Source organism: Mauremys reevesii, linkage group 1 (assembly GCF_016161935.1).
Source record: "Mauremys reevesii isolate NIE-2019 linkage group 1, ASM1616193v1, whole genome shotgun sequence".
Lineage (NCBI taxonomy): Eukaryota > Metazoa > Chordata > Testudines > Geoemydidae > Mauremys > Mauremys reevesii.
Window position 1 is genome coordinate 152741730 of NC_052623.1, and position 21425 is coordinate 152763154.

General features: G+C 40.5%; 1 protein-coding gene across 1 annotated transcript in view; it reads right to left on the bottom strand.

Annotated features, from left to right (window-relative positions):
* TMEM47 (transmembrane protein 47) overlaps positions 1-21425 on the bottom strand; it is a 44079-nt gene that overhangs the window by 21586 nt on the left and 1068 nt on the right. The window contains exon 2 of the mRNA XM_039520377.1: positions 1448-1588. Coding sequence (XP_039376311.1) covers positions 1448-1588 — 141 coding nt within the window. The remainder of the gene's footprint in view (positions 1-1447; positions 1589-21425) is intronic.

Consider the following 21425-nt stretch of genomic DNA (forward strand, 5'->3'; position numbering starts at 1 on the left):
TCTCTCTGAAAAGAGAAAGCAAGGCTTTTATAAAAAAAAAAAAGAAAAAGCTACAAATTTAATAATATATTAATTAAGCAATAAGTCATGATAGGCAGTATATTTCTGGGCAATTACTGCACAGTATTAAGAGACATGGAGTCAAAGGCCAAATGAGAAACCACCAGAGAAGTACAATAATCCCATTTCCCTAGAAATTAACTGCCTGGAGTGTTTCATAATGTTATGGTTGAAGGTGAGTTTAAAAAAAAAAAAAAGAGACTAGTGCATTCATTTAGTGGACATGCATCAGTTAATTCACACAGATCAAAGAGATCCATTTCTACTCAAGATTTCTGAACCCATTTTGCATTTTCTCAGGAAAAGCAAATGAGACAGAAAACAGTAATATTACATGCATGCATAAAAGTATGTCCCTATCCCTGCTAAATTGCAGCAGGCCAACTGTATTAATACATACAGCAGGGGGCAGCAGGATCCTTCCCCAGAGTTTTGTTTCAGCTCTAAATACCCTTCAAATTCTGAAAGCCTATCTTTTCATATCCTTGAAAATGGCTTTTTTTAAATCCATCTAGCAGACTAGATGTATGTGTCAGTCTCTTCATTATGGGCTATCAGAGAGGCTTAATCTGTTGGCTCCAGCACAGATATGATTGACAGGATGAACGGAAGCCATGCTTGATGGATCTCCCGGGGCGGGGGGGGGGGGGCGAAAGGGGGGGGAATATATCGTTTCCTGGCCAAGCCGAAAAACACCAGAATGTATAATAGGACAGGATTTGGTATGGCAAGTATATACTGTATTACAGAATTCTTGGGGCCTATTTGTTTTTAAAGGTCTTTAAGGTCTCCCTTTATCTCTGCATAAATTGTTCCACTTTGGTGCTTTGAAAAATCAAAGAAGAGCTTTACAGTATATGACAACCATTAAAATTAATGACTAAGAGTTAACCAATTAAATTAATTCCTCTGGTGGCGCAGGAGCAGAAACAAACACCTTTAAAATTTAATCCTATTTATTTTCATCCTTATGGCTTCAAGGGTTCATTCACCCTTACAAATTGATTGTTCAATCTCAAATTTTAAAAAAGAACATGAAAACTTATCAGAATGGGCTTCAAGAAGAATAAAGGGGGACATGAAGCAACTCAAAAATAACCTACTCAAAAAGCTGATACTTTTGAGTTATTGCCTGCAGTCCCTCATGCAGCAGGTACTTCAGACAATAATTATTTGTTTGCATTGGATTTAGAAGCTGCAAGAGTGCAAATGTAAAAATTATTGACCTGTTACAAAATTGATATCCCAAAAATGCTTAATACTATTTAGCATAAGACAAACTAAATGTCTCTGAACTATTATGACTACAGTGGACATGTACTGCATGAAAGTGAAGCTGTGCTCATAACATTTTAAACACAGTTCTGGACATGATTAGTTTATTTACCTGCTGCAAAGAGCATGACTGCGAGTGGTCTGTAGAACCGCCTCCGAGAACCCACACAGATCGAGATCAAACCAATCAGGAAAGCTATGAGAATGATCGTAGCACCGCCCAGAAGCAAAGCGAGAGTCGCTATCTGCCAGTCTAGAAAGAGAAAGAAATAAAAACAATTGCAGCAAAACAACAAACACTTCCCCTACAAAGGAAAAGAGAACTATGAAGGGTACAGAGCATATCAAGACCTGAGGAAACTCACAACCATTTTTTTTTTAAATAAGTGCAAATCCTTCAGGAGTTTTTAAATGCTTCATATGATAGATACAAGTTAAAAGGCAAATCCTGCAATCCTTTCTCAAGATTCAGCTGGGGGTTTTGCCTGAGTAACAACTGCAGGAGTTGAGTCTTTGGCTTTGTCCAGCTTAGGAAGAGAGGACAAGGTTCGGTCAGGATTAGTTAACATGTGTTAGCTTAGTCCACTCTAAATCACAGCTTTCCCCAGTATTAACCTTTATTCTCCATTATTCTACATGTCCTCTGGAATGGTGGTTGAAGCATGATGGGACATATGAATCTTTAGCGCATCTATCATGTAAATATCTTGCGACGCTGGCAACAACAGTGCCATGAGAACACCTGTACTCACTTTCAGGTGACATTGTGAACAAGAAGGGGGCAGCATTATCTCCTGCAAATGTAAACAAACGTGTTTGTCTGAGCAACTAGCTGAACAAGAAATAGGACTGAGCAGAATTGTAGGCTCTAAAGTTTTACATTGTTTTATTTTTGAATGCGGGGGGGGAGGGGTTGTACAGAATTCTACATGTGTAAGTTCAACTTTCATGATAAAGAGATTGCACTACAGAACTTGTATTAGGTGAATTGAAAAATTCTATTTTGTTTTTACAGTACAAATATTTGTAATAAAAAATATAAAGTGCACACTGTACTCTTCGTATTCTGTGTTATAATTGAAATCAATATACTTGAAAATGTAGAAAACATTGAAAATATTTAAATAAATGGTATTCTATTATTGTTTAACAGTGCGATTAATCACAACTTTTTTAATCACTTGACAGCCCTAGTTAATACCTTGACTGGAAAGGGTCAAGGCTGACCCTCATGAGGAGCATTGTGGGGTCTGATCACCCATTTATGAGTATGAAATGGGAAGTGCCGTAGCCACACACAAAAAAAAAAATCTTGAAGGAAAAAAAAAAAAAGACACATTCAATAACCTGAATCATGAGACTCAGAGGAAGGAGGGAGATATTACAAGCAAGAATTCATTTTGTACTAAAAACACGGATAAATCCAGAAACTTCCCAGTGCCACAGTAATGACTGTAATAAGCAAAATGGGCCAATTCCTAAAGTCCTTACTCTAGACGCAAATCCTTACTTTGGCAAAACTCCCAATGAAGTCAATGGGAGTTTCGCTTAGATATAACTGCAGGAACTGGCCCAGTGATAATTCACAATCAGCTTGGCAGTCTGGAATCACGCATTTCTGTACACTGTAAAATCCACCCCTATGCAGAGGGCCATACAATCCTAATTTGAGGGTTTAATCCAAAATTGAGGGGGCCTTGTGCTGACCACCTGTAAAGAAGCAGATTTCAACCTTAGTCCCATTGCAACAATGTGGATCAAGCAAGAGGATCATAGCAACAACTGCAGTCATTCCGAACTAGAAAAGAGATAATCACCAACACAAATCCCTACAATGAGTTTGTGGGGAGAGAAAGAGCTATGGATACTTTGGATGTCTCACTGTCTGGCACATCTAGCGCTGATATTTCACTTGGAATAGAATAGCAAAGTGTCTGACTATTAACTTTGTACCGAAGAACTGATTTAGGACCTCATTCTCAGCATGGGTTTAGAGATCAAACTTTACCAGAATAAGATCAAATCAAGAAGCATAAATTGCCCAGAACCCTTACATGTATTTTTAAAGGCAAGCAAGTAAAATATGTTCAAAATTAAGCACATTTTGGTTTCAACAACTAGTTAGAAGGACTCCTACGGTATGGATGATGGATGAAAGAAATGAAGAGGAAGCTGTGAAAAAGGAAGTTTGTGAATGCATTTCTAAATGAAAACAGTATTGTTTTTTGAAAAGCCATATTTGTGCATGTATATGTTTTATTGTCATGCTACTTAAATGTTTATGCATATATTTTGTCATTTTAATTACTGAAAAATGCCCAAATAATATTTCAAACTATTTATTCTTTGTTTTCTTAGCTAAGCAATCATTAGGAAGACATATGCTCAGGTGATACTTGTTACCTCTGTTCCCCTAAAAACCAACCCAGGGTCACATTTGTATTAGTTTTATTACAATGCCACTGTTAGGTCAGATAGAAAAGAGATAGAGCTTATTCATACACGCACACATTCACTGCATTCATACCCTCAAGCACCCAAACACTTACACAGGTGGAGAGTTACCGGAGACAGCACGGAGGCCAAGAAGCTGAAGCATCGTAGATCTGGGGTGCCTGCCTGTGGTCATGAATCCAGGCTGCTGAGTAGGTCAAGAAGCAGGGGCTTGGGTGCATGCCTTCTTCCTCTTATTTTTTGAACTGAGCAACTCCTGTCACATACACTGAGTTTCCTTTCTGTGTCCGTCACAGAGAAGCATTCCCAGACCAGTTCCTTTCATGCCTACCAGGTTCTTCTTTTCTTTACAGCACTTCATGACTGCCTTCTCAGGGCAGATTATATCAGACACACCTGGCTCCTGTCCAGGGCTGCCCAGAGGATTCAGGGGGCCTGGGGTCTTCAGCGGCGGGGGGCGCCCGCCGCCGAAGACCCGGCACTTTGGCGGTGGATCCCGGAGCGGAAGGACCCCCCGCCGCAGGTCTTCAGGGCACTTTGGCGGCAGGTCCCGGAGCAGAAAAAAACCCCGCCGCCAAAAACCCGGAGTGGAAGAAGCTCCGGGGGCCCGGGCCCCGTGAGAGTTTTCCGGGGGCCCAGAACGAGTGAAGGACCCCGCTCCGGGGGCCCTGAAAAACTCTCGTAGGGGCCCCTGTGGGGCCCGGGGCAAATTGCCCCACTTGCCCCGCCCCCCCAGGTGGCCCTGCTCCTGTCTCCTCTCTCCTTGCAGTTCCTCTCCACTCAGTCCCACATACACTCCCTCGTTCACACTCTCATTCACACTCTCTCTGAGGGATGGGATATTACAAAGCTTGGAAGTTCATACAAGTGGTAATTTGAAAAGGTTACAGAGCTTGCAAAGGTTACAAAACTTTAAAGGCTATGCTAACAATCACTGAATTTACAAAGTCTGCAAAAAGGTTGCAGAACTTGATACAAATTACAGATTTTACAATCCCATTTGAGCAGAGGCTTTACATAACAATACTGTAAATTTCAGTTTCTCACACACTGAAATGAGCAAGGAGGACATGCATCTTAGGCCCTGTCTACAATGGTGAAGTTGAACTGCTGTAACTATACTGCTGTATTTATGCCAGTGTAAATACATATTACATTAAAACAATATATACATAGTACACAACTGATTCAAACCCATAAAGTAGACACTCTGCAATAACCTGAAGAGAGGCTTACCACCTGCATGACTTAACCCAGTAAATCACCAGTAAGTCATGTATGAATGGAACATCTCTTCACTAATGGGTCTGCGCCAGTGTAACTATATAGATGCAGTTACATTAGAGAAATGTGTAGCAATGAAGACAGGTCCTCGGTGACTGAGGTTCAGATATTGACTGTCTATGGGCCTGGGAACCAGGAACTCTTCAAGTCTCCTACCCTGACTCAATAGATGCAGTTAAAGAAGTCATTTACTCTCTGTCTGTTTTACTATTAGTGAAATGGAAATAATGTCTTACCTACCTACAGGAGTGTTACAAGGACTGATTGATTAATGCTGATATGACAATGAAAATTTTAAATGATTATAATTTTTGTTAAATTATTATGTTACTGATTTATAAGATACTTTCCTAGTAACAGAGTACTGTGCAAAATGAATATATAAACATAGCAGCACCCAGAGATATCAAATGGAGACGCATCCCACCAACATGGAAACACATCAGAGAAAACCCTACACTTAAAAATTGCACAGGTACAAAGACAAGACATACAATTCATCTCACCAGAAGGTAAAGCCCACCCAAGAGTGCAAGTATAAATCAAATTACATACATCTGGAGATGCTAAGGAATGAAAATTTTCAATGCTTACAAATAATAAGAATTACATGTTATCTTCAGGATGATCAGAAGCCAGACTGTCTTCTTAAATAAAGGTGTGTGACACTGGAGCTACAAGGTGATGAGGTGGAAAGGGAGAGGTTGGAGGGAGAGACTGAGCAGGGAGGAGGGGGTGGGGAGGAGTCAGGTTGGAGGGGGTTTGGGGTAGAGTTCCTCAAGGTCTATTTGGGTCAACCTATTACAATTCTACCTGGGAACCAAGAGTTGGGTTTGTAAGAGGCTTGGATAAAAGTTAAGGATGCGGACCAATGGAAGTGGGAGGAGGATATTAAAGGAGAAGGAGAGGATGGATGTAAGGGATTTGGATGAAATTGTAAATTGGAGTATAGGTAGTAATTATTAGTGAATTTAGTAAGGAATATAGGTTGCATTTAGGATGACTAGTTAGAAGTTAGGTTAGAGAGGAGGGAGGAGGAGAAGGAGGGGAGGAGGAGAGGACCATGGAGTAGCTGATGATGATGAGATGTGATGTGCATGCAATGTTGATGTGTGCAAGTAAGTGTATTGGGATGGTATAGGGATGCATTAGGGTAGTAGGAGGGAGTAGGGATAAGGAAGTGCTAGTCCACGTTAGATACTCATATTTGATATTGTTTTGGTTTTTTTTTTGTTATGAGAAGTTAGAATCAAAACTGAACAGAACAGTACAAAAGAAGGAGAATGAGAATGGTCCGAGGAATGGAAGGCCTGTCAAGGAGAAAGGAGACTTGAGGAGCTTTGTTTGTTTCCTTGAAAAGAAAGAAAGAAGGATAAGGATATGATTACACTCTTTAAATATATATAGGATAAATAGGAAGGAGAGGAAGGAATTATTTCAGCTCAGTGCTAATGTGTGGGACAAAGAGGACATATAAATTGTCAGTTAGGAAATTTTTAGAAGAGCTAGAAAGAGAAGTTTTCTATCATCAGTGAGTGCACAATACTGCCAGGAAACAGAAACAGGAAGAGGACCTGGAGACTTAAGACTAACTTACTAAGCTAGATGGAGGAGGAGAGATGATGGATGATAGGCTTAGTCAATAGGTTTAGGTTAATACCACACTGGTAAATAGTACAATGGGTCAATGATGATATATTCTTTCTTCTTAACCTTTTTTTTATGTGATGAGAGTCTTGCCCGCATGCTCCGTGAGGGGCTGAGCTGATTTGGGGGGGGGGAAGGAATTTTTTTTCTTTCCAGTGGCTGGGGCTGGTGGTTTTTTTTTTTCCTCCTTTTCCTGGGGCATGGGGGGCTTGCTAATGGAGTGGGGAGATCGGCTAATGTGGCCTGCATCTTGCAGGAGGTCAGACTAGATGATCATATTGGTCCCTTCTGATCTATGATTCTATGATTCTATGATGAGAAAGTTAAGAATGCCACTGCTTTCCAAAGGGATTGCAAATAGGTAATAGATAAGGCAGGAAGACCAATCAAGTGATAACAATAGTCCAAGTACAAGATGTAAACTTGGGCTAACATCTTAGCCACCAGATCAGGAACATTATGGATTTTGGTAAGGTTAAAAAACAACGATACCACCATGTTTCATTACTGATGCAGGCTGTAAGCAGACTAATCAATGTTGACAAACACCCATTTTCCAAACTAAAAGATTTAAATTCAGTGTGATTATTCACATGTATAAAGTGATGGATGTAACTGAAGGTTTGAAAACTGAGGCCTTATTGACCAGTATTAGTTCTGAAACATGATCCACTTACATTGTAATAATACAGTACATCATAGCAGTACATCACATCAACCAATAGAGCAAGACTTTGATGATTACAATAAAGTTGTTAGAAATTGTGCTAGTCTTTTCACTATGCATAAATGGTAGACATCTTATATAATTTGGGAAATAAAAAGAATGGTCTCCTCAAATTTGAACCCAAATTTAGATACTTAGATTTTGAAAGAATAGCTTTTTTTAAAATCTAATCCCAATTGAAATATTTCCAGGGTATTTTTAAAGCTTAAAAGAAAAGTTATTTTCACTCATAAAGTGTTTGCAACACAAACATTGCAACACTGAGAGCCTAAAATTGGTCATGAACAAAAGTGAAACGGACTTAATTGATTTTCATTGGACAAGCTGAGAGAAATGCAAAAAGAAAAGTAATAAGTAAATTAGATTTTCAAAACTGAAATAATTTTAAAACGTAAGTTGTTGTTAGTAACAAGTAAAGAATTATTACATTAAATGTGTCACAGAATATCAGGGTTGGAAGGGAACTCAGGAGGTCATCTAGTCCAACCCCCTGCTCAAAGCAGGACCAATCCCCAACTAAATCATCCCAGCCAGGGCTTTGTCAAACCTCACCTTAAAAACCTCTAAGGAAGGAGATTCCACCACCTCCCTATGTAACCCATTCCAGTGCTTCACCACCCTCATAGTGAAAAAGTTTTTCCTAATATCCAACCTAAACCTCCCCCACTGCAACCTGAGACCATTACTCCTTGTTGTGTCATCTGCTACCACCGAGAACAGTCTAGATCCATCCTCTTTGGAACCCCCTTTCAGGTAGTTGAAAGCAGCTATCAAATTCCCCCTCATTCTTCTCTTATGCAGACTAAACAATCACAGTTCCCTGGGCCTCTCCTCATAAGTCATATGCTCCAGCTCCCTAACCATTTTTGTTGCCCTCCGTTGGACTCTTTCCAATTTTTCCACATCCTTCTTGTAGTGTGGGGCCCAAAGCTGGACAGAGTACTCCAGATGAGGCCTCACCAATGTCGAATAGAGGGGAATGATCACGTCCCTCGATCTGCTGGCAATGCCCCTACTCATACAGCCCAAAATGTCGTTAGCCTTCTTGGCAACAAGGGCATACTGTTGACTCATATCCAGCTTCTCATCCACTGTAACCTCAGGTCCTTTTCTGCAGAACTGCTGCATAGCCACTCAGTCCCTAGTCAGTAGCAGTGCATGGGATTCTTCCATCTTATGTGCAGGACTCTGCACTTGTCCTTGTTGAACCTCATCAGATTTCTTTTGGCCCAATCCTCTATTTTGTCTAGGTTCCTCTGTATCCTATCCCTACCTTCCAGCATATCTACCACTCCTCACAGTTTAGTCTCATCTGCAAAATTGTGATCAAGCAGGTGTGAATTAAAGGCTAGATCTTTGGGCTGAATGGGTAGTGATCAATGGCTCCATGTCTAGTTGTCATCTGCAAGATTGCTGAGAGTGCAGTCCAAGTCACCCTCCAGATCATTAATGACTGGTACTCCACTTGATACAGGCTGACAACTAGACATGGAGCCATTGATCACTACCCATTGAGCCCGAAGACCTAGCCTTTAATTCACACCTGCTTGATCACAATTAACATACCTAGTATGTAACTAGACATTCCTCATGAAATGCCTCTGGGATAGATATGCTAAGCAAGGGGACTACAACTCCTATCAGCCCTCTCCCCACTGCATATCTCCTTTCCCCTGGCCAGGAAAGGGGAATGGTCCTGAACCAGGAAATGGATGGGCTCTGTTTGGAAGTGGCAGCTATATGGCCACTGAGGTCAGGGAAGTTGAAGCAGAAGTTGCATGGCTAGCCGGAAGCTGCACAGAAGCTAGATGCAGAGAGGAATCCCCAAGGACTGTACACAGAGCCACTGTGTCCAGGCTGGGATGCTGGACAATAAAGCCAGGTGTAGGTTTGCATGGTACTTATGGGGGAGAAGCAGCAGCTGAGCAGAGAACCAGTGCCCCCATGAGAGACAGCAATTGAGCCTGACTAGAACCCTGCAAGCTCCTATGTGCTCGAATAGAGACTGGACTGGAAAGGACACCTCAGGCACTAGGCATGAAGAGCCCCGACTCATGATCTGACTGCCCCAGGGCCCAAACAAGAACTGCCATTGCTCACTAGAACTGTAATTGTTTAAGGGCTTGTCTACACTACTGCTTAACACGATGCAACTTACATCAGTCAGAGGTGTGATAAAGCTACCCCCTGAGCGACGCAAGTTACATCGACCTAAGCACTGTCCATACCAGTGCTAAATGGGCAGGAGACACTCTCCCACCGACATTACTCCACCTCAATGAGAGGTGGAAGTTGTTATGCTGACAGGAGAGTGCTCTCCTGTTGGCATAGCACATCTTCAGCAGAAGCAGTGCTGCTGCACCAACATAGCACAGTAGTGTAGACTAGCCCCCAGGCGGTGTGTCTCAGGTATCTGCAACCTCTCCCTTTCCTGCCAGTCCTAATACTTACTGGGACCTGCCAGGGCTAGCACCTGCAAGGTCTAGCTACTGAAGCACGAACAGCGCTTGCCCACAAGTTGTGGTGTATTTGCATGAGTAGTCCCAATAATTACACTTCTTTCAATGCATGGCTACTAATGTATTTGAAAATCTAGATGTAGATTTGTGCCCTTAAGGGGACATACTGTACATGCCATAGGAAACAATCACCCCTACACTGATCCTGGTGGGTGTTTTTATAACAAAAACATTTATTAATAATATTATTTTAGGGGTATCACAAAATTTGCAAAGTGTATGTGACTTAACCAGAAGAATTTCATACATATTTTCATCATCCAGAATGTGCCCTATAAAACAGAAAATGAGGCTTTAACATACAAATGCTCTTCTCAATTAAATAAAATAAAAATAGTTCTGGCCCCTTTTACATTAATCACTTTCTTGCAACTCATATTTAAGTCTTTTCCTATCTGAGGACAGCTTCAGTTTCATATCTATTTAGAAATTCTGCCAATTTCTTAGCTATTTATAAGCACAGTGTTAATTCGACCTTGAAAAGTATCACTCTCCTCCCTGCTACCCAGTAAAGTGAAGTGAACCTAAGTACTCAGCTATATCTTCATTCTTAATTAAAAATAGCTTTATTTGCTCAATTTCTTTGCCAAAATAATACTTCAGTTTTAGGATAACATCAGCAAAAGTCATGAAAGAAGGATAAAATGTCTCAAAGTTCTGAGAATAAAAAATGTATTTCCTTTTAATAAAGAGGTCATTCATTGTAAATATGACAGAGACATGCAAATATTTTGTGTTTCAGTACTTCCGTGTTTTGGGGCATTCCTGAAAAAGAAAATATTTTTCTCTCCACAGAATTCTGAATTGAAAGTGGCTGGGAAAATACATACTGTAATTCTGAATACTAACATGCAGTAGATCTTTCATACACTGTAAGTAAACTTAGTTAAGCTCTTTTGGAAAACAAGATAAAGATAAAGCCAAGGATGTACAAAATTTGATTTGTACAAAAGTTCTCCACAGAGCCCTTTGCTTGTTAGGAATGAAATAAGAGAAATTATTTGTGTCATTGTGACAGTGGTAATAAACATTAGAAGAATTTCTTTCTTCCACTGCTGAACAAGAAGAAACTTTATTAGAATAAGGAAAATATTTTCTCTAACACTATTCTCTCAGCTTCTCAGTAGAGCTTATACCTAGGACACATCCCACCCTCCTCCTGTTTAGCACCCTGCTACAGATTTAAAGTAACAGTACACATCCTCAGAGAGTGTGTAATACAGAATTTAGATCAAAGAATGATGAACCTGAAAGAATGTGCCAATGAAATGCAGAAAAATTATTGATACACCTACACCAGATGCAAAAGAAATTAAGTATAACCCACTGAGTGTCATAGCAATTAACTAATAAAGCAAATAAGATAATTGAGACATTTCTAATTACTTTAAAATGTCAACAAGTGATTTGTGCAGTTATAAATAGCTATATACCTCTCCTTTTGCTACATTTACAAATCTCCAAAAACAAATTAACCATAAAGAAACATAAATCATCATTAAAGCAAAACAAAGTAGAGTATGCTTTCTAAAAAGTTCTCTGACCAGCAAACTTGTCATCTCTTTTCTTAACATTATCCATACGCAAAGACTAACATGGTAGGCCTGATTCTCTTCTCATACCCAAGTAAATTAGGAGTAACTCCACTGAAGCCAGTGGAGTTATTGGTGTAAAAGGAATATCGTAACCACCACAAAACTCTTGTGGTGAAATTACTCCACTCGCATACAGACCAAGTATCTAGGCTCTACGTGAGTGGAACACAGAACGCGCAAAGAATTTCTTGGAAAGGTTATTTGGACTCTATGCAGGCAGAGCGCAGAGCTGTTAACAACATGAAATCCACTCCCCACCTTTCCATCCCCACCAAGCCAGGGCCAAGCCATTGATCTTCTATGCAGTCCATCTCCACAGCTATGAGCGCAGAGTACTGGGGCCACCAAGATCAAAATAAAGATGGATCTGCAGCCTCTCTCCTTTTGGCTCTCTTCACAGAGATCCTTAGCACATCTTGCAGAGGTGCACAGACACCCCTGTGAAGTCACTTCATCAGCAAACCTCCATAGCAGTCCCTTAGTACTCACGCCGATCGGGGCGTAGCGCGACGATTTCGGATCGGATCGCTCCTCGTCTCATCTCGACGCGATATATATATCGATCCCCGCTTCTATCGATATCGATCCTCACCGCGCCCGACATGAGAGCCCCCCGGACATCGATCATGGCAGGAGGGGAAGTTTATATCAATATAAGATAGATAACACTTCAGCTGCTGCTTGCATTCTATATCGATTTTTCCCCTTAGTGTAGACCAGCCCTTACACAGGTACTCCATACTATAGGTGACTTTTCTGTGCTATTTATGTGCTTATATTGTTCCGATCATCATGCATCACTGGTGCTGCCCCCTTTGATCTTTGCACATTGTAGCAGATTCTTAGGCACTTGGGAATATTTTACCTAAGGCCAATCCTGTCTACATGAAGCCAATGTCTGTGAACCAGCACTATTGTGGCTGTATAAATAGTTTTCTTAGGGTTGAATACAAATACTTTGTTGAGTCATTGCTCTGTTTGTGAAACTGAATTTTGGCACTCAGTGCAGCTATCTAAGTCTACAGAAGCACTGAAAGCAGCCACTCATGGGAAAATTCAGAAGTATTTTTATAAACCAAAACCACCAAGTTCTGCTGCTATCTTAGAACAAGAAAACGTGGAGGCAATAACTATTTTTATTAAATACCAAACTCCAAATAAGGCATATTAAAAGAAAAATATTAATTAATTGAACAAAATATTTCAGAATGTATTTTTGTACTTTAGACTCACAGCTGAGGGGTGGAGAGTTACCATTTTCATAGAATCATAAAACTGGAAGAGACCTCGAGAGGTCATCTAGTCCAGCCCCCTACACTCAACTAGGACTAAGTATTTTATACACGAAGATCCAAATATTACTTGTTTTACCAGTGCTGTAATCAGGGCGAGGCGAGTGAAGCGGAGGGGCGCAGCCCTACCACGATCAGCAGCGCTTCGACCACAGCTCTACGGCCGCCACTTCTTCAGTGGCAATTTGGCAGCGGGTCCTTCTCTCCGAGAGGGACTCAGGGACCCGCCACCGAAGAATGAATGAAGCAGCGGCAGCAATTCAGCAGCAGGTCCTTCCCTCTGACAGAGACTCAGGGACCCGTCGCCGAATTGCCACTGAAGAGCCTGGAGCCGGCCCTTGCCTCGGGCACAAAAATTCCTTGTTACGGCTCTGTGTTTTACTCACATAAAATGCCAGTTAAGGCCTCCATTCTACAAACTGCTGCTGTGATAGTTGGGCCTACAAATTTAGCCTAATTGTGAGCTCAACTATAAAAGAGATGTAAAAGTTCATAAAATGACAACAATAACCCATAATAAATTTTGATGGGAACAGTTGTGGAAGGGAGGCAAAAAACTGAATGAATCCAAACAAAAAGATCTAGTGATATAATTCAAGACTTTTAAAATCATAGTAAACAAGAAAACGAGAACTAAAATCTTAGTAAATGAGAAAAGTGTGAAACCAGAAGTCTGAACTAAAATTGTGTCAGATACTAGGTCTAATTGGTGGACAACATAATGAGGAGACAGACTATTCCATCTATCACTCCCTCTGTGGGTCCTTAAACAAAGAGACTTGGCGGGGGGGGGGGGGAGATACGGGAAAAACAGAGGAAGGCTACTGGAGTGATCTTCACTGTCATCCCCACCATTTGCTGTGACCCCAGACCTTCTTCATCCTAATTCTGAGAGATGTCCCAACCAGACCGGGCCAGAAAGAGGGACCCAGATGACATCGCTACCTCTACTGGCTCCAGCTTAATCCCAAACACCACCTGGGATGAAATGGGATAGGACTAACCGGAGCGGCTTCAGCCCATTTTAACTAACTTCTTCTCTCACAATGGTTCTCAACCCATTTACCATTGTGGGTTGCATATGCAGCTTTTTGTGTGTTATCTGAACTGCATCCACACAATATATATACTACAGGTATGGCCTTGAGGATGTCACGTGGGCCGTACCCGTGCGCTGATTGGGCCACAAGTGGCCCACAGGCCGCAGGTTGGGAACCACTGCTGGAGGACAGTTATTACTATCTTGAACTAGGATTGCCAACTTTGTAATATTTAAAAAACAGACACTCCAGCAGGAGTGGCAGAACCACCCCTGCCCCGTCTCTTCCCCAGAGTCCTCACTCCTGCCCTGTCCCTTCCCCCTGAGGCCCTAACCCCATTCGCTCCTCTTTTCCCTTCCCCCTATCGTTCACTGCTCTTCCCCTCTCTCCCCCACCTCAGTTCAGGTTGGGAAGGGAACCCTGCCTCCCCTGCTTGCAATAAGCCAACTTTGGCTGTCCAGTCAATAGATCTGACCGGATACTATCAGGTCCCCTTTTCGACCGGACTTTCCCGTCAAAAACTAGGCATGAGGCCACCCTATCTTTAACACCATCAGAGAGACTGTCAAACTAGAGGTTCTTTCCTTGTAAGATTCTCTCCAGCTAAAGGGAGAGAGAATAAGGAATGTTGTTAAAATAAAGGTCTTATTTTACATTCCAAATGCTGTAACTGGTTTTCCTTACTTTCTGTATCTTTAATAAAACTTTTAAAAAGAATTGTAATGGTTTGTTTGCCATAGTGCTAAGGTCTCTGCATGCCAAACCCTGGACTTATTTAACATGGTTTCATGTTTGACAGTGACTGGGTTATATTAACACCTTTTCCCCATTTATTCCATCTAAATTAATACAACAACACTTGCCCCATGCAGGCAACACCCTGTGTTTATCTGAAATGGCACTGTAATCAATGGGGGGCCGTGCAAAGCTCCAATTGCACAAAGCAGCATGCAGGATCAGGGCCTTAGTCAATAGGAGTTTTGCGTAACACAAATAGGATTTGCAGTACAATTTTCAAAAGCACCTAGATGACTTAAGTCCCACTATTTTCAATTAGACTTAGGATATGTCTACACTACAGTCATTGGGTGTGATTGCTGCTTGTGTGTATATATATCCAGCTAGCGCTAATCATTTACCCTTAGTCTTCATAGGAGAAAGTCAAATCTATCCCAGAGATATTAACATGTAGTAGTCTGTAAATAATACAGGTTTGCATGTTAAAAAAAATATATAATGGTGCCAGGATGCATAAGTATATAGATGTATGAACAATTTGAGGTGTATCATGCACTTTATCATTTGGCCATTGATGTACTGCTCATGAGCAAAGTAAAACAATTTTTATTTAATAAAAAAATCCCCAAAAACAATTGGATACAACTTTTCCTTTTTAATCCAGCTGCTCTCGCTTTTCTAACCCCACTGAACACAAGCTTATAAAACCTTGTGGGACCATTCTTTAGGTGATGAGGAAAAAAGTGTTTTAATCAGATGAAAAAAGATATACTCAATGTGAAATGCTTAACACTTTTTAAAAAAGGTGCTATACATCAGACATCACTTTAGCCAACCAATCTTCAGACTACAAGACAAGCACAATATTACAGGAAATCATGTAATCTATAATTTATTCACCGTGTAATATATGCCTAGGAATTTTCTGCACCAGATACATGACCTTGCTCTGAGATTCATATAGAATGTTTACTGTTTTAAAACTAATTGCTGGGCATTCATTCCAATAATTACAGAAACCTAGAAACCTTAGAATTACATGTAGCTAATGCAGAGAAAGGGAGGGAGACAAAGATTGAAGACATACTTTTCAAGGTAAAAAGAATCTAATCTCTCCTTTTCCAAGCTCCTATATACACAGCTCTGCATTTGGCTTATAATATTTCAACAACTAGAAATGGGGGCGGGGGAGATGAGAGAAATGCACTTCACATTGCAATATGAATGTCATTATTTGCCAGAATTATCATTATTTACCAGAATTAGCAGAGTGCTTAAAGCTAACTGACAATTTTTTCCTAACATTCGTAAAACTCATTTCAGTGTACTCTGTGAAAAACTATTAGCACTTCAAAATCACTCAAAGAGCATTTTCCATCAAAATGATGGTCTTTATATTACTAATCTGGAGCAAGCAAAAAATGAATGAAGCAATACAACCTGACAGACCCTACCCCACCTACTTGTTAGATTGGATACTATGTGATCATCTTTGGCCAGTGTTACAGTCCACTTGGTTCTAAATATAAGTCTCATCAAATATTTAACCACTAGCTTTAAGAGCATCAAATTTATGGAACCAGATTTTTTTTCCAAATAAGCACACTTTAATAGAAGAGTAAGCATTATCATTTTTAAAGTGATAATGCACAAAAGCAGTTGCAGTAATTTGAAGAAGGAGATAGATATTTTCAATAAAGTTTCTCTTGTTTAAAAAAAAAACACTGTTGGGTGTCTTTCTTTATTTGAATACATGCACACACACCCCTTATGTGTTTGCTTAGCGGGAGTATTGCTGGGTTCCATGAACATGCTTCCAACTTGGGTGACTAGAGAACATGTTTGCCTTTGGCTTTGTCACTCCAAAAGGCCTGAAACAGTGTGTTTCATTGTATGCTGTAGTGGGAACATGTGTGGCCTAGACGAATGAGCACAGGATTTGCTGTGAAAAGGTCCTGAGCTTTAATCCTGGCTCTGTTAGCCAGAGCACAGTCTTGGACAAGTCACTTTGTCAGTTTTCCTACCCATAAAACAGGGAACATACTTACACTATGGGGCTGATGGGATGATTAATTAGTTAGTGATTCTAAGGCACTTCAAATATATTTCAAGCACTATATAAACACTAATTATTATTAACAGAACTTCATTGGTGGCAGGTTTGAAGTAAGCTTTTTACTTTTATACTGAGTCCATGTAAACTGCCAATTTAAAAGAGGCGAGCTTGTTGAAGGATGGATTAAATAACCCAACAGGCCCCTTAGCTCCAACCTGGTATTTTGAATTACTATACGAGGATTAATGGACGGACAGAAAAGAATGCTGAAAATGTTTGTATCCTTATAGGTCAGTATTACTCCTTTTGGGGGGGACGGGACGTGTATGTTCTGGAATTATGGAAATCTGTAGAGAAAAATCACTACAAATCAATTTTCTGTCAAGAAAGAAAGAGAAATATGCTGCAGTTGCATTTTATTTAGTTTGGAATATCACTTTTTTGGATACATCAGTAAAATATAGAAGTTTTCAGGTTAGCTATGGGACTGAGTATTATTTTTCCATTCCTGTTTAACTACCTTTTTTTAGACTTAATAAAATTACATTTGTTCTGCTACTTTATAGCAAGCCAGAAGACTACCTTGCTGAGCTTTTTGCAAATATGCGTCAATAGCTACTCACTTAGAGCAAAGATCCATAGTTTCCAAGCACAAAGTCACTTTTGAGTTAGCAACTTTGCTTTGACGCAACTGCTCAGAATCAAAATAAGCATGTATGTGTCATCCAAGACTATTGACCATGATACTTTAGAAATTTTCACCTAGTGTATAATTTAGGTTAAACTCATGCAAGTGATCTGACACCAGATGAGGACAGTCAGTTCTACTTCAATTTTTAAGAACAGCTTATTACATTAGAATAGGATTTTAAGCATAAAACTACAGTTAAATATTTTTTAATATGCACTATGTTCCAAGTTAAGGATGGATTATCAGCTTACCTTCAATGACTTCTGACTACTAAATTTAAACATCTATAAAGACCTTGTTATATTTATTCCCTTAGGGTTGTTTTGTCTTTTAAACCTTCACGGAAGGTTGTAAAGAGTATAATTTTCTTAAAGGGAATTAAGTGTTGCAAATATGTGTATTTAGGTGGTTCACTAAAAAGAATATATATGTGCCCTATTAACCAGAAAGGCTTTACACTTGTTAACTATACTCATTTATACTCACAAATATTTTTATGTGCATTATTGATACAATAAGCCATAATGCTCCCCAAAGAGCCATGTTGGTCTATAAAATACATATGTATATATTTAAACCAAAATACACGTTTTCCTGATATAAATGATTCCTTCAGAACTGATCTGTTTACCAGTTTGTATTTATATGTATTTTTGATTTGACAGCATATGTTGGGTTTTTTTTTTTTACAATAGACCTTAGCCAAGTATCATATGGTCTGCAGAACAAGCTGTATAGACGTGCCATACCATTTTTATATAAGATGCATTTAATTATATAGAAATGTCATGAGAAATTAAGTGTGCATGTTCAAAAACCCCTATTTAAACATGAACTTCTTTTGCCTTAAACACATTAAAATTTAAGAAGAGCCTAACCCACATCAGAATAATAATCTGCAAGATTCTGTTTAAAAACAAAGCCAGGAAAGCATCCAAATCCTGTAAATCCTTGGTTTTAGTCCCACATATTTAAAAATCAGAAGGATGACTTTTTAAAAAATTTACAGACAGATTTGCACATAACATGCAGAGTTTTGCCTAAGTTTTTGCCACAGACAAAATTTGTATTGCAGCACAACTCCTAAAATACTTAATTGGCATAACCAACTCTTGCAATTGTATTAGCAGTCTTGTGATACTTTGACTTTTCCTTAAAGCCCCAGCTTCTGGAGATGTGTGATTAGGTAAGAATATCAGCTTTCATTTGAAAACTAAATTAAGGTTCTAGCCCTCAGGGTTCTGATAAAAATTCAAAAACATGACACAAGTGAACCCTAATGACTCAAAAGCCAGGAGGCAAATACAAAGAACCCTAAAATGTATTTACATTTTTTAAAAATCTCATGATTTTGTTGGCCTGACTCATGATTTTTGAACACATAGGGCTGGCAATACTAGGAAGTATTCACACAGCTAAGCATAACAATGCTAAGAAAGACATTGGGTGCTTGGTTAAAATTATTTTAAAAAATCCTCAAGAATAAATGTATACTGTATGCCAAGTGATGGAAGCATTGACATGGATGAAAACGGCAAAAGGGATTATTTTGGGCTACAGCCCATGCAATCACTCTCTGTAAATTCCTTGATACACACACAACAAAGTAGCTCTTTTCACAGAAGTTGGGGACCCTAAGCCTACTTATGACAAACGTTTCCAAAATGTACTGCTTACTATAGTCTTCATGTAGTAAGAAATTGCACTTCAAATATTAAGCAAGAACTCATGATGTCATGGAATATGGGTCTAATCTAACTTCTCACTTAATTCAGCGGGAGCCTTTCCATTGACTTTAATGAGTCGTATCTGGCTCTGAAGTGAAGTGGGGCAGAAAGAACAGCACAGTTTCTCATATTTCAGGTTCCCTTTGAGAGCAGGATCATGTGCCAAACATGAGGAAAGTAAAGGTCTTGTTCTAGTCACCTCAAATAAAACAATCATTCATTTCTTCCCCAGTAGCTTGTGAAACCTGGCTCCCCTTAAAGGAAAATGAGCAAAGCTGTTTCAAAGAACTGGAATAGAATCGAACAGTCAAGAATTTCAGCAAGGGGTGGAGAAAGGGTCAGGCGAGGGCAGCAGATCTGCTGATTTTTAACATGCACCGTCCAGCAAGGCTGCATTTGACATCTTAACCCATCCCCCTTTCTCCACCCACCTGCCTCCCTCTATCTTCCATAAAAATAGAAAAGGTAGATGACTGACAAAGCAATTAGAGACAGATTAACAACCCTCAAATGCTGCTTTGCACTGTCCAGCTTCTTTTAATTCTCCACATTCTTTTGTGGGGAGAGGGGCAAACACACAGTGAAAAAAAGGGGGGGCGGAGATGAAGCCATCTGAAAAGTCTTTATGCAATCAAGGGGATATTATTTCAGGAGACTAAGAAGGGGCAAAGGATTCACGTTGCTAAGGAGACACTTGGAAGCTGACATTCCTACATAAATTTACATTTATACTGAAGAAGGGAAAGAAAGCTGTCCTCCAAAGTTTGTTTAAATTCCCTGGTAACTGAACCAAGATGACATTTTTAAGAGTAATTTTTGCATTACACAGTCTAAAACAAATAACACTAAACCCCACTGAATGTTACCCCAGACACCGACAACGAGGGGAAATCTGTAATATTGTTTTCAAGCAGATCTTAGATTGGTTCTGAGAACTACAAAAAGATTTCAGAGAAGCCAGGAAAAGAAGAAATTCATGCATTAAAAACATACAGTACAAAACCAGGCAAACAGCTAACGATCTCTTCCCTTGCACGGTTACCAAAAATCTGAGGGCAAAGACTGACACAAATAGACGCTTTAGCAGTTTTTGTGTGCGAGTTTTGCTTTAACTTGTAAATGTTTCCACTGGGACTCCAGAAGTTTTTGCAACGAAGCCTAGAAAAACCCGTAAAAAAACAGATTTTTTTAAACGAGTGAAATCCAAGAGGCAGCTTGTTTGTTTCATTCACAGACCGTTTCTGAGTATCCCAAGCAGTTTTTCCAATAGGAAAAGTGCCCCCCTCCCCCATCCACGAACAAAAGAGGCAACAAGCTGAAGAAACACCAATAAACCAAAACGAGAGACGTGATAACAGGGCGAAAGGAATATGAAAGGGGAGGAAAAGCAGGGGTGAAAGTAAGATAAAAGACTGGCCGGTATAGGGGCCCGGCTCCCGGAGTAAGGGGCGGGGCTGGGGGTCAGCCTCCCCAGCGAGCCCTTCCACGCTGCCAGGGCTCCAGCGGAGATTTAAAGGGCCGGGCCCAGGGGCAGCTGCCCCTTTTGCCCACCCCCCCTGTCGGCGGCCCTGCAGGTAGTGTAGCTTTCCTGGAAAGGACATACACTTGCTAAGAAGGGAAACACATAACCGGAGGGGGAGAGAAGCAAAGGAATGACAGAATCCAGAGGGTGTCTGCTCAGGACAAAGTAAAAAAAACCCAAAACTAAAAAAATGCTATTTCTTGTCTAGACTGATCTGCCGCAACTTTACAGGCAGATCCTGCTGGTTACTTTGGAGGGGAGAAGCGATATAACCCTTAGTCTCCAAGAATTGCTCCTTCTTTGGTGAACAACCACCAGCGGCCAAAAACCAGAACTAACCAAAACTCAGGACCTTTTGGCGTGACAAAGACAAATGCAGCCACCTAGCTGATTTACAGAAACTACCCATTCTTAACCCGCTCCTGCCTCCCTGACCACAAGAGAGAGAAAGGGCTTGGTGGTAGGTGGAATGGTGGAGCTCTCTGCACATACGCATTAGTTAGACAATCACTTATCTATCCATTTGGAACTAGCGAGATGGATGGGTGGGCGCAGAGGTGCAGGACTGGGGTGCAGCATGGCAGAGTGGAACCTGGAAGGCAGCGCTAGAGGAGGAGGAGACAGGGGAGACTGGACTGCATTACTAGATAGGAGAGGACTGGGATTGGGATGCAGCACTGAGGAGGAGTGGGAGACTGGGATGCAGGCTGGCTGTGGAGGGGGAATGGGGTTTGGAGACCAGGCTGGCAGATGCGGATACAGTGCAGGGTGGAAGGTTAGGGGACTGGGGTAGTTTGA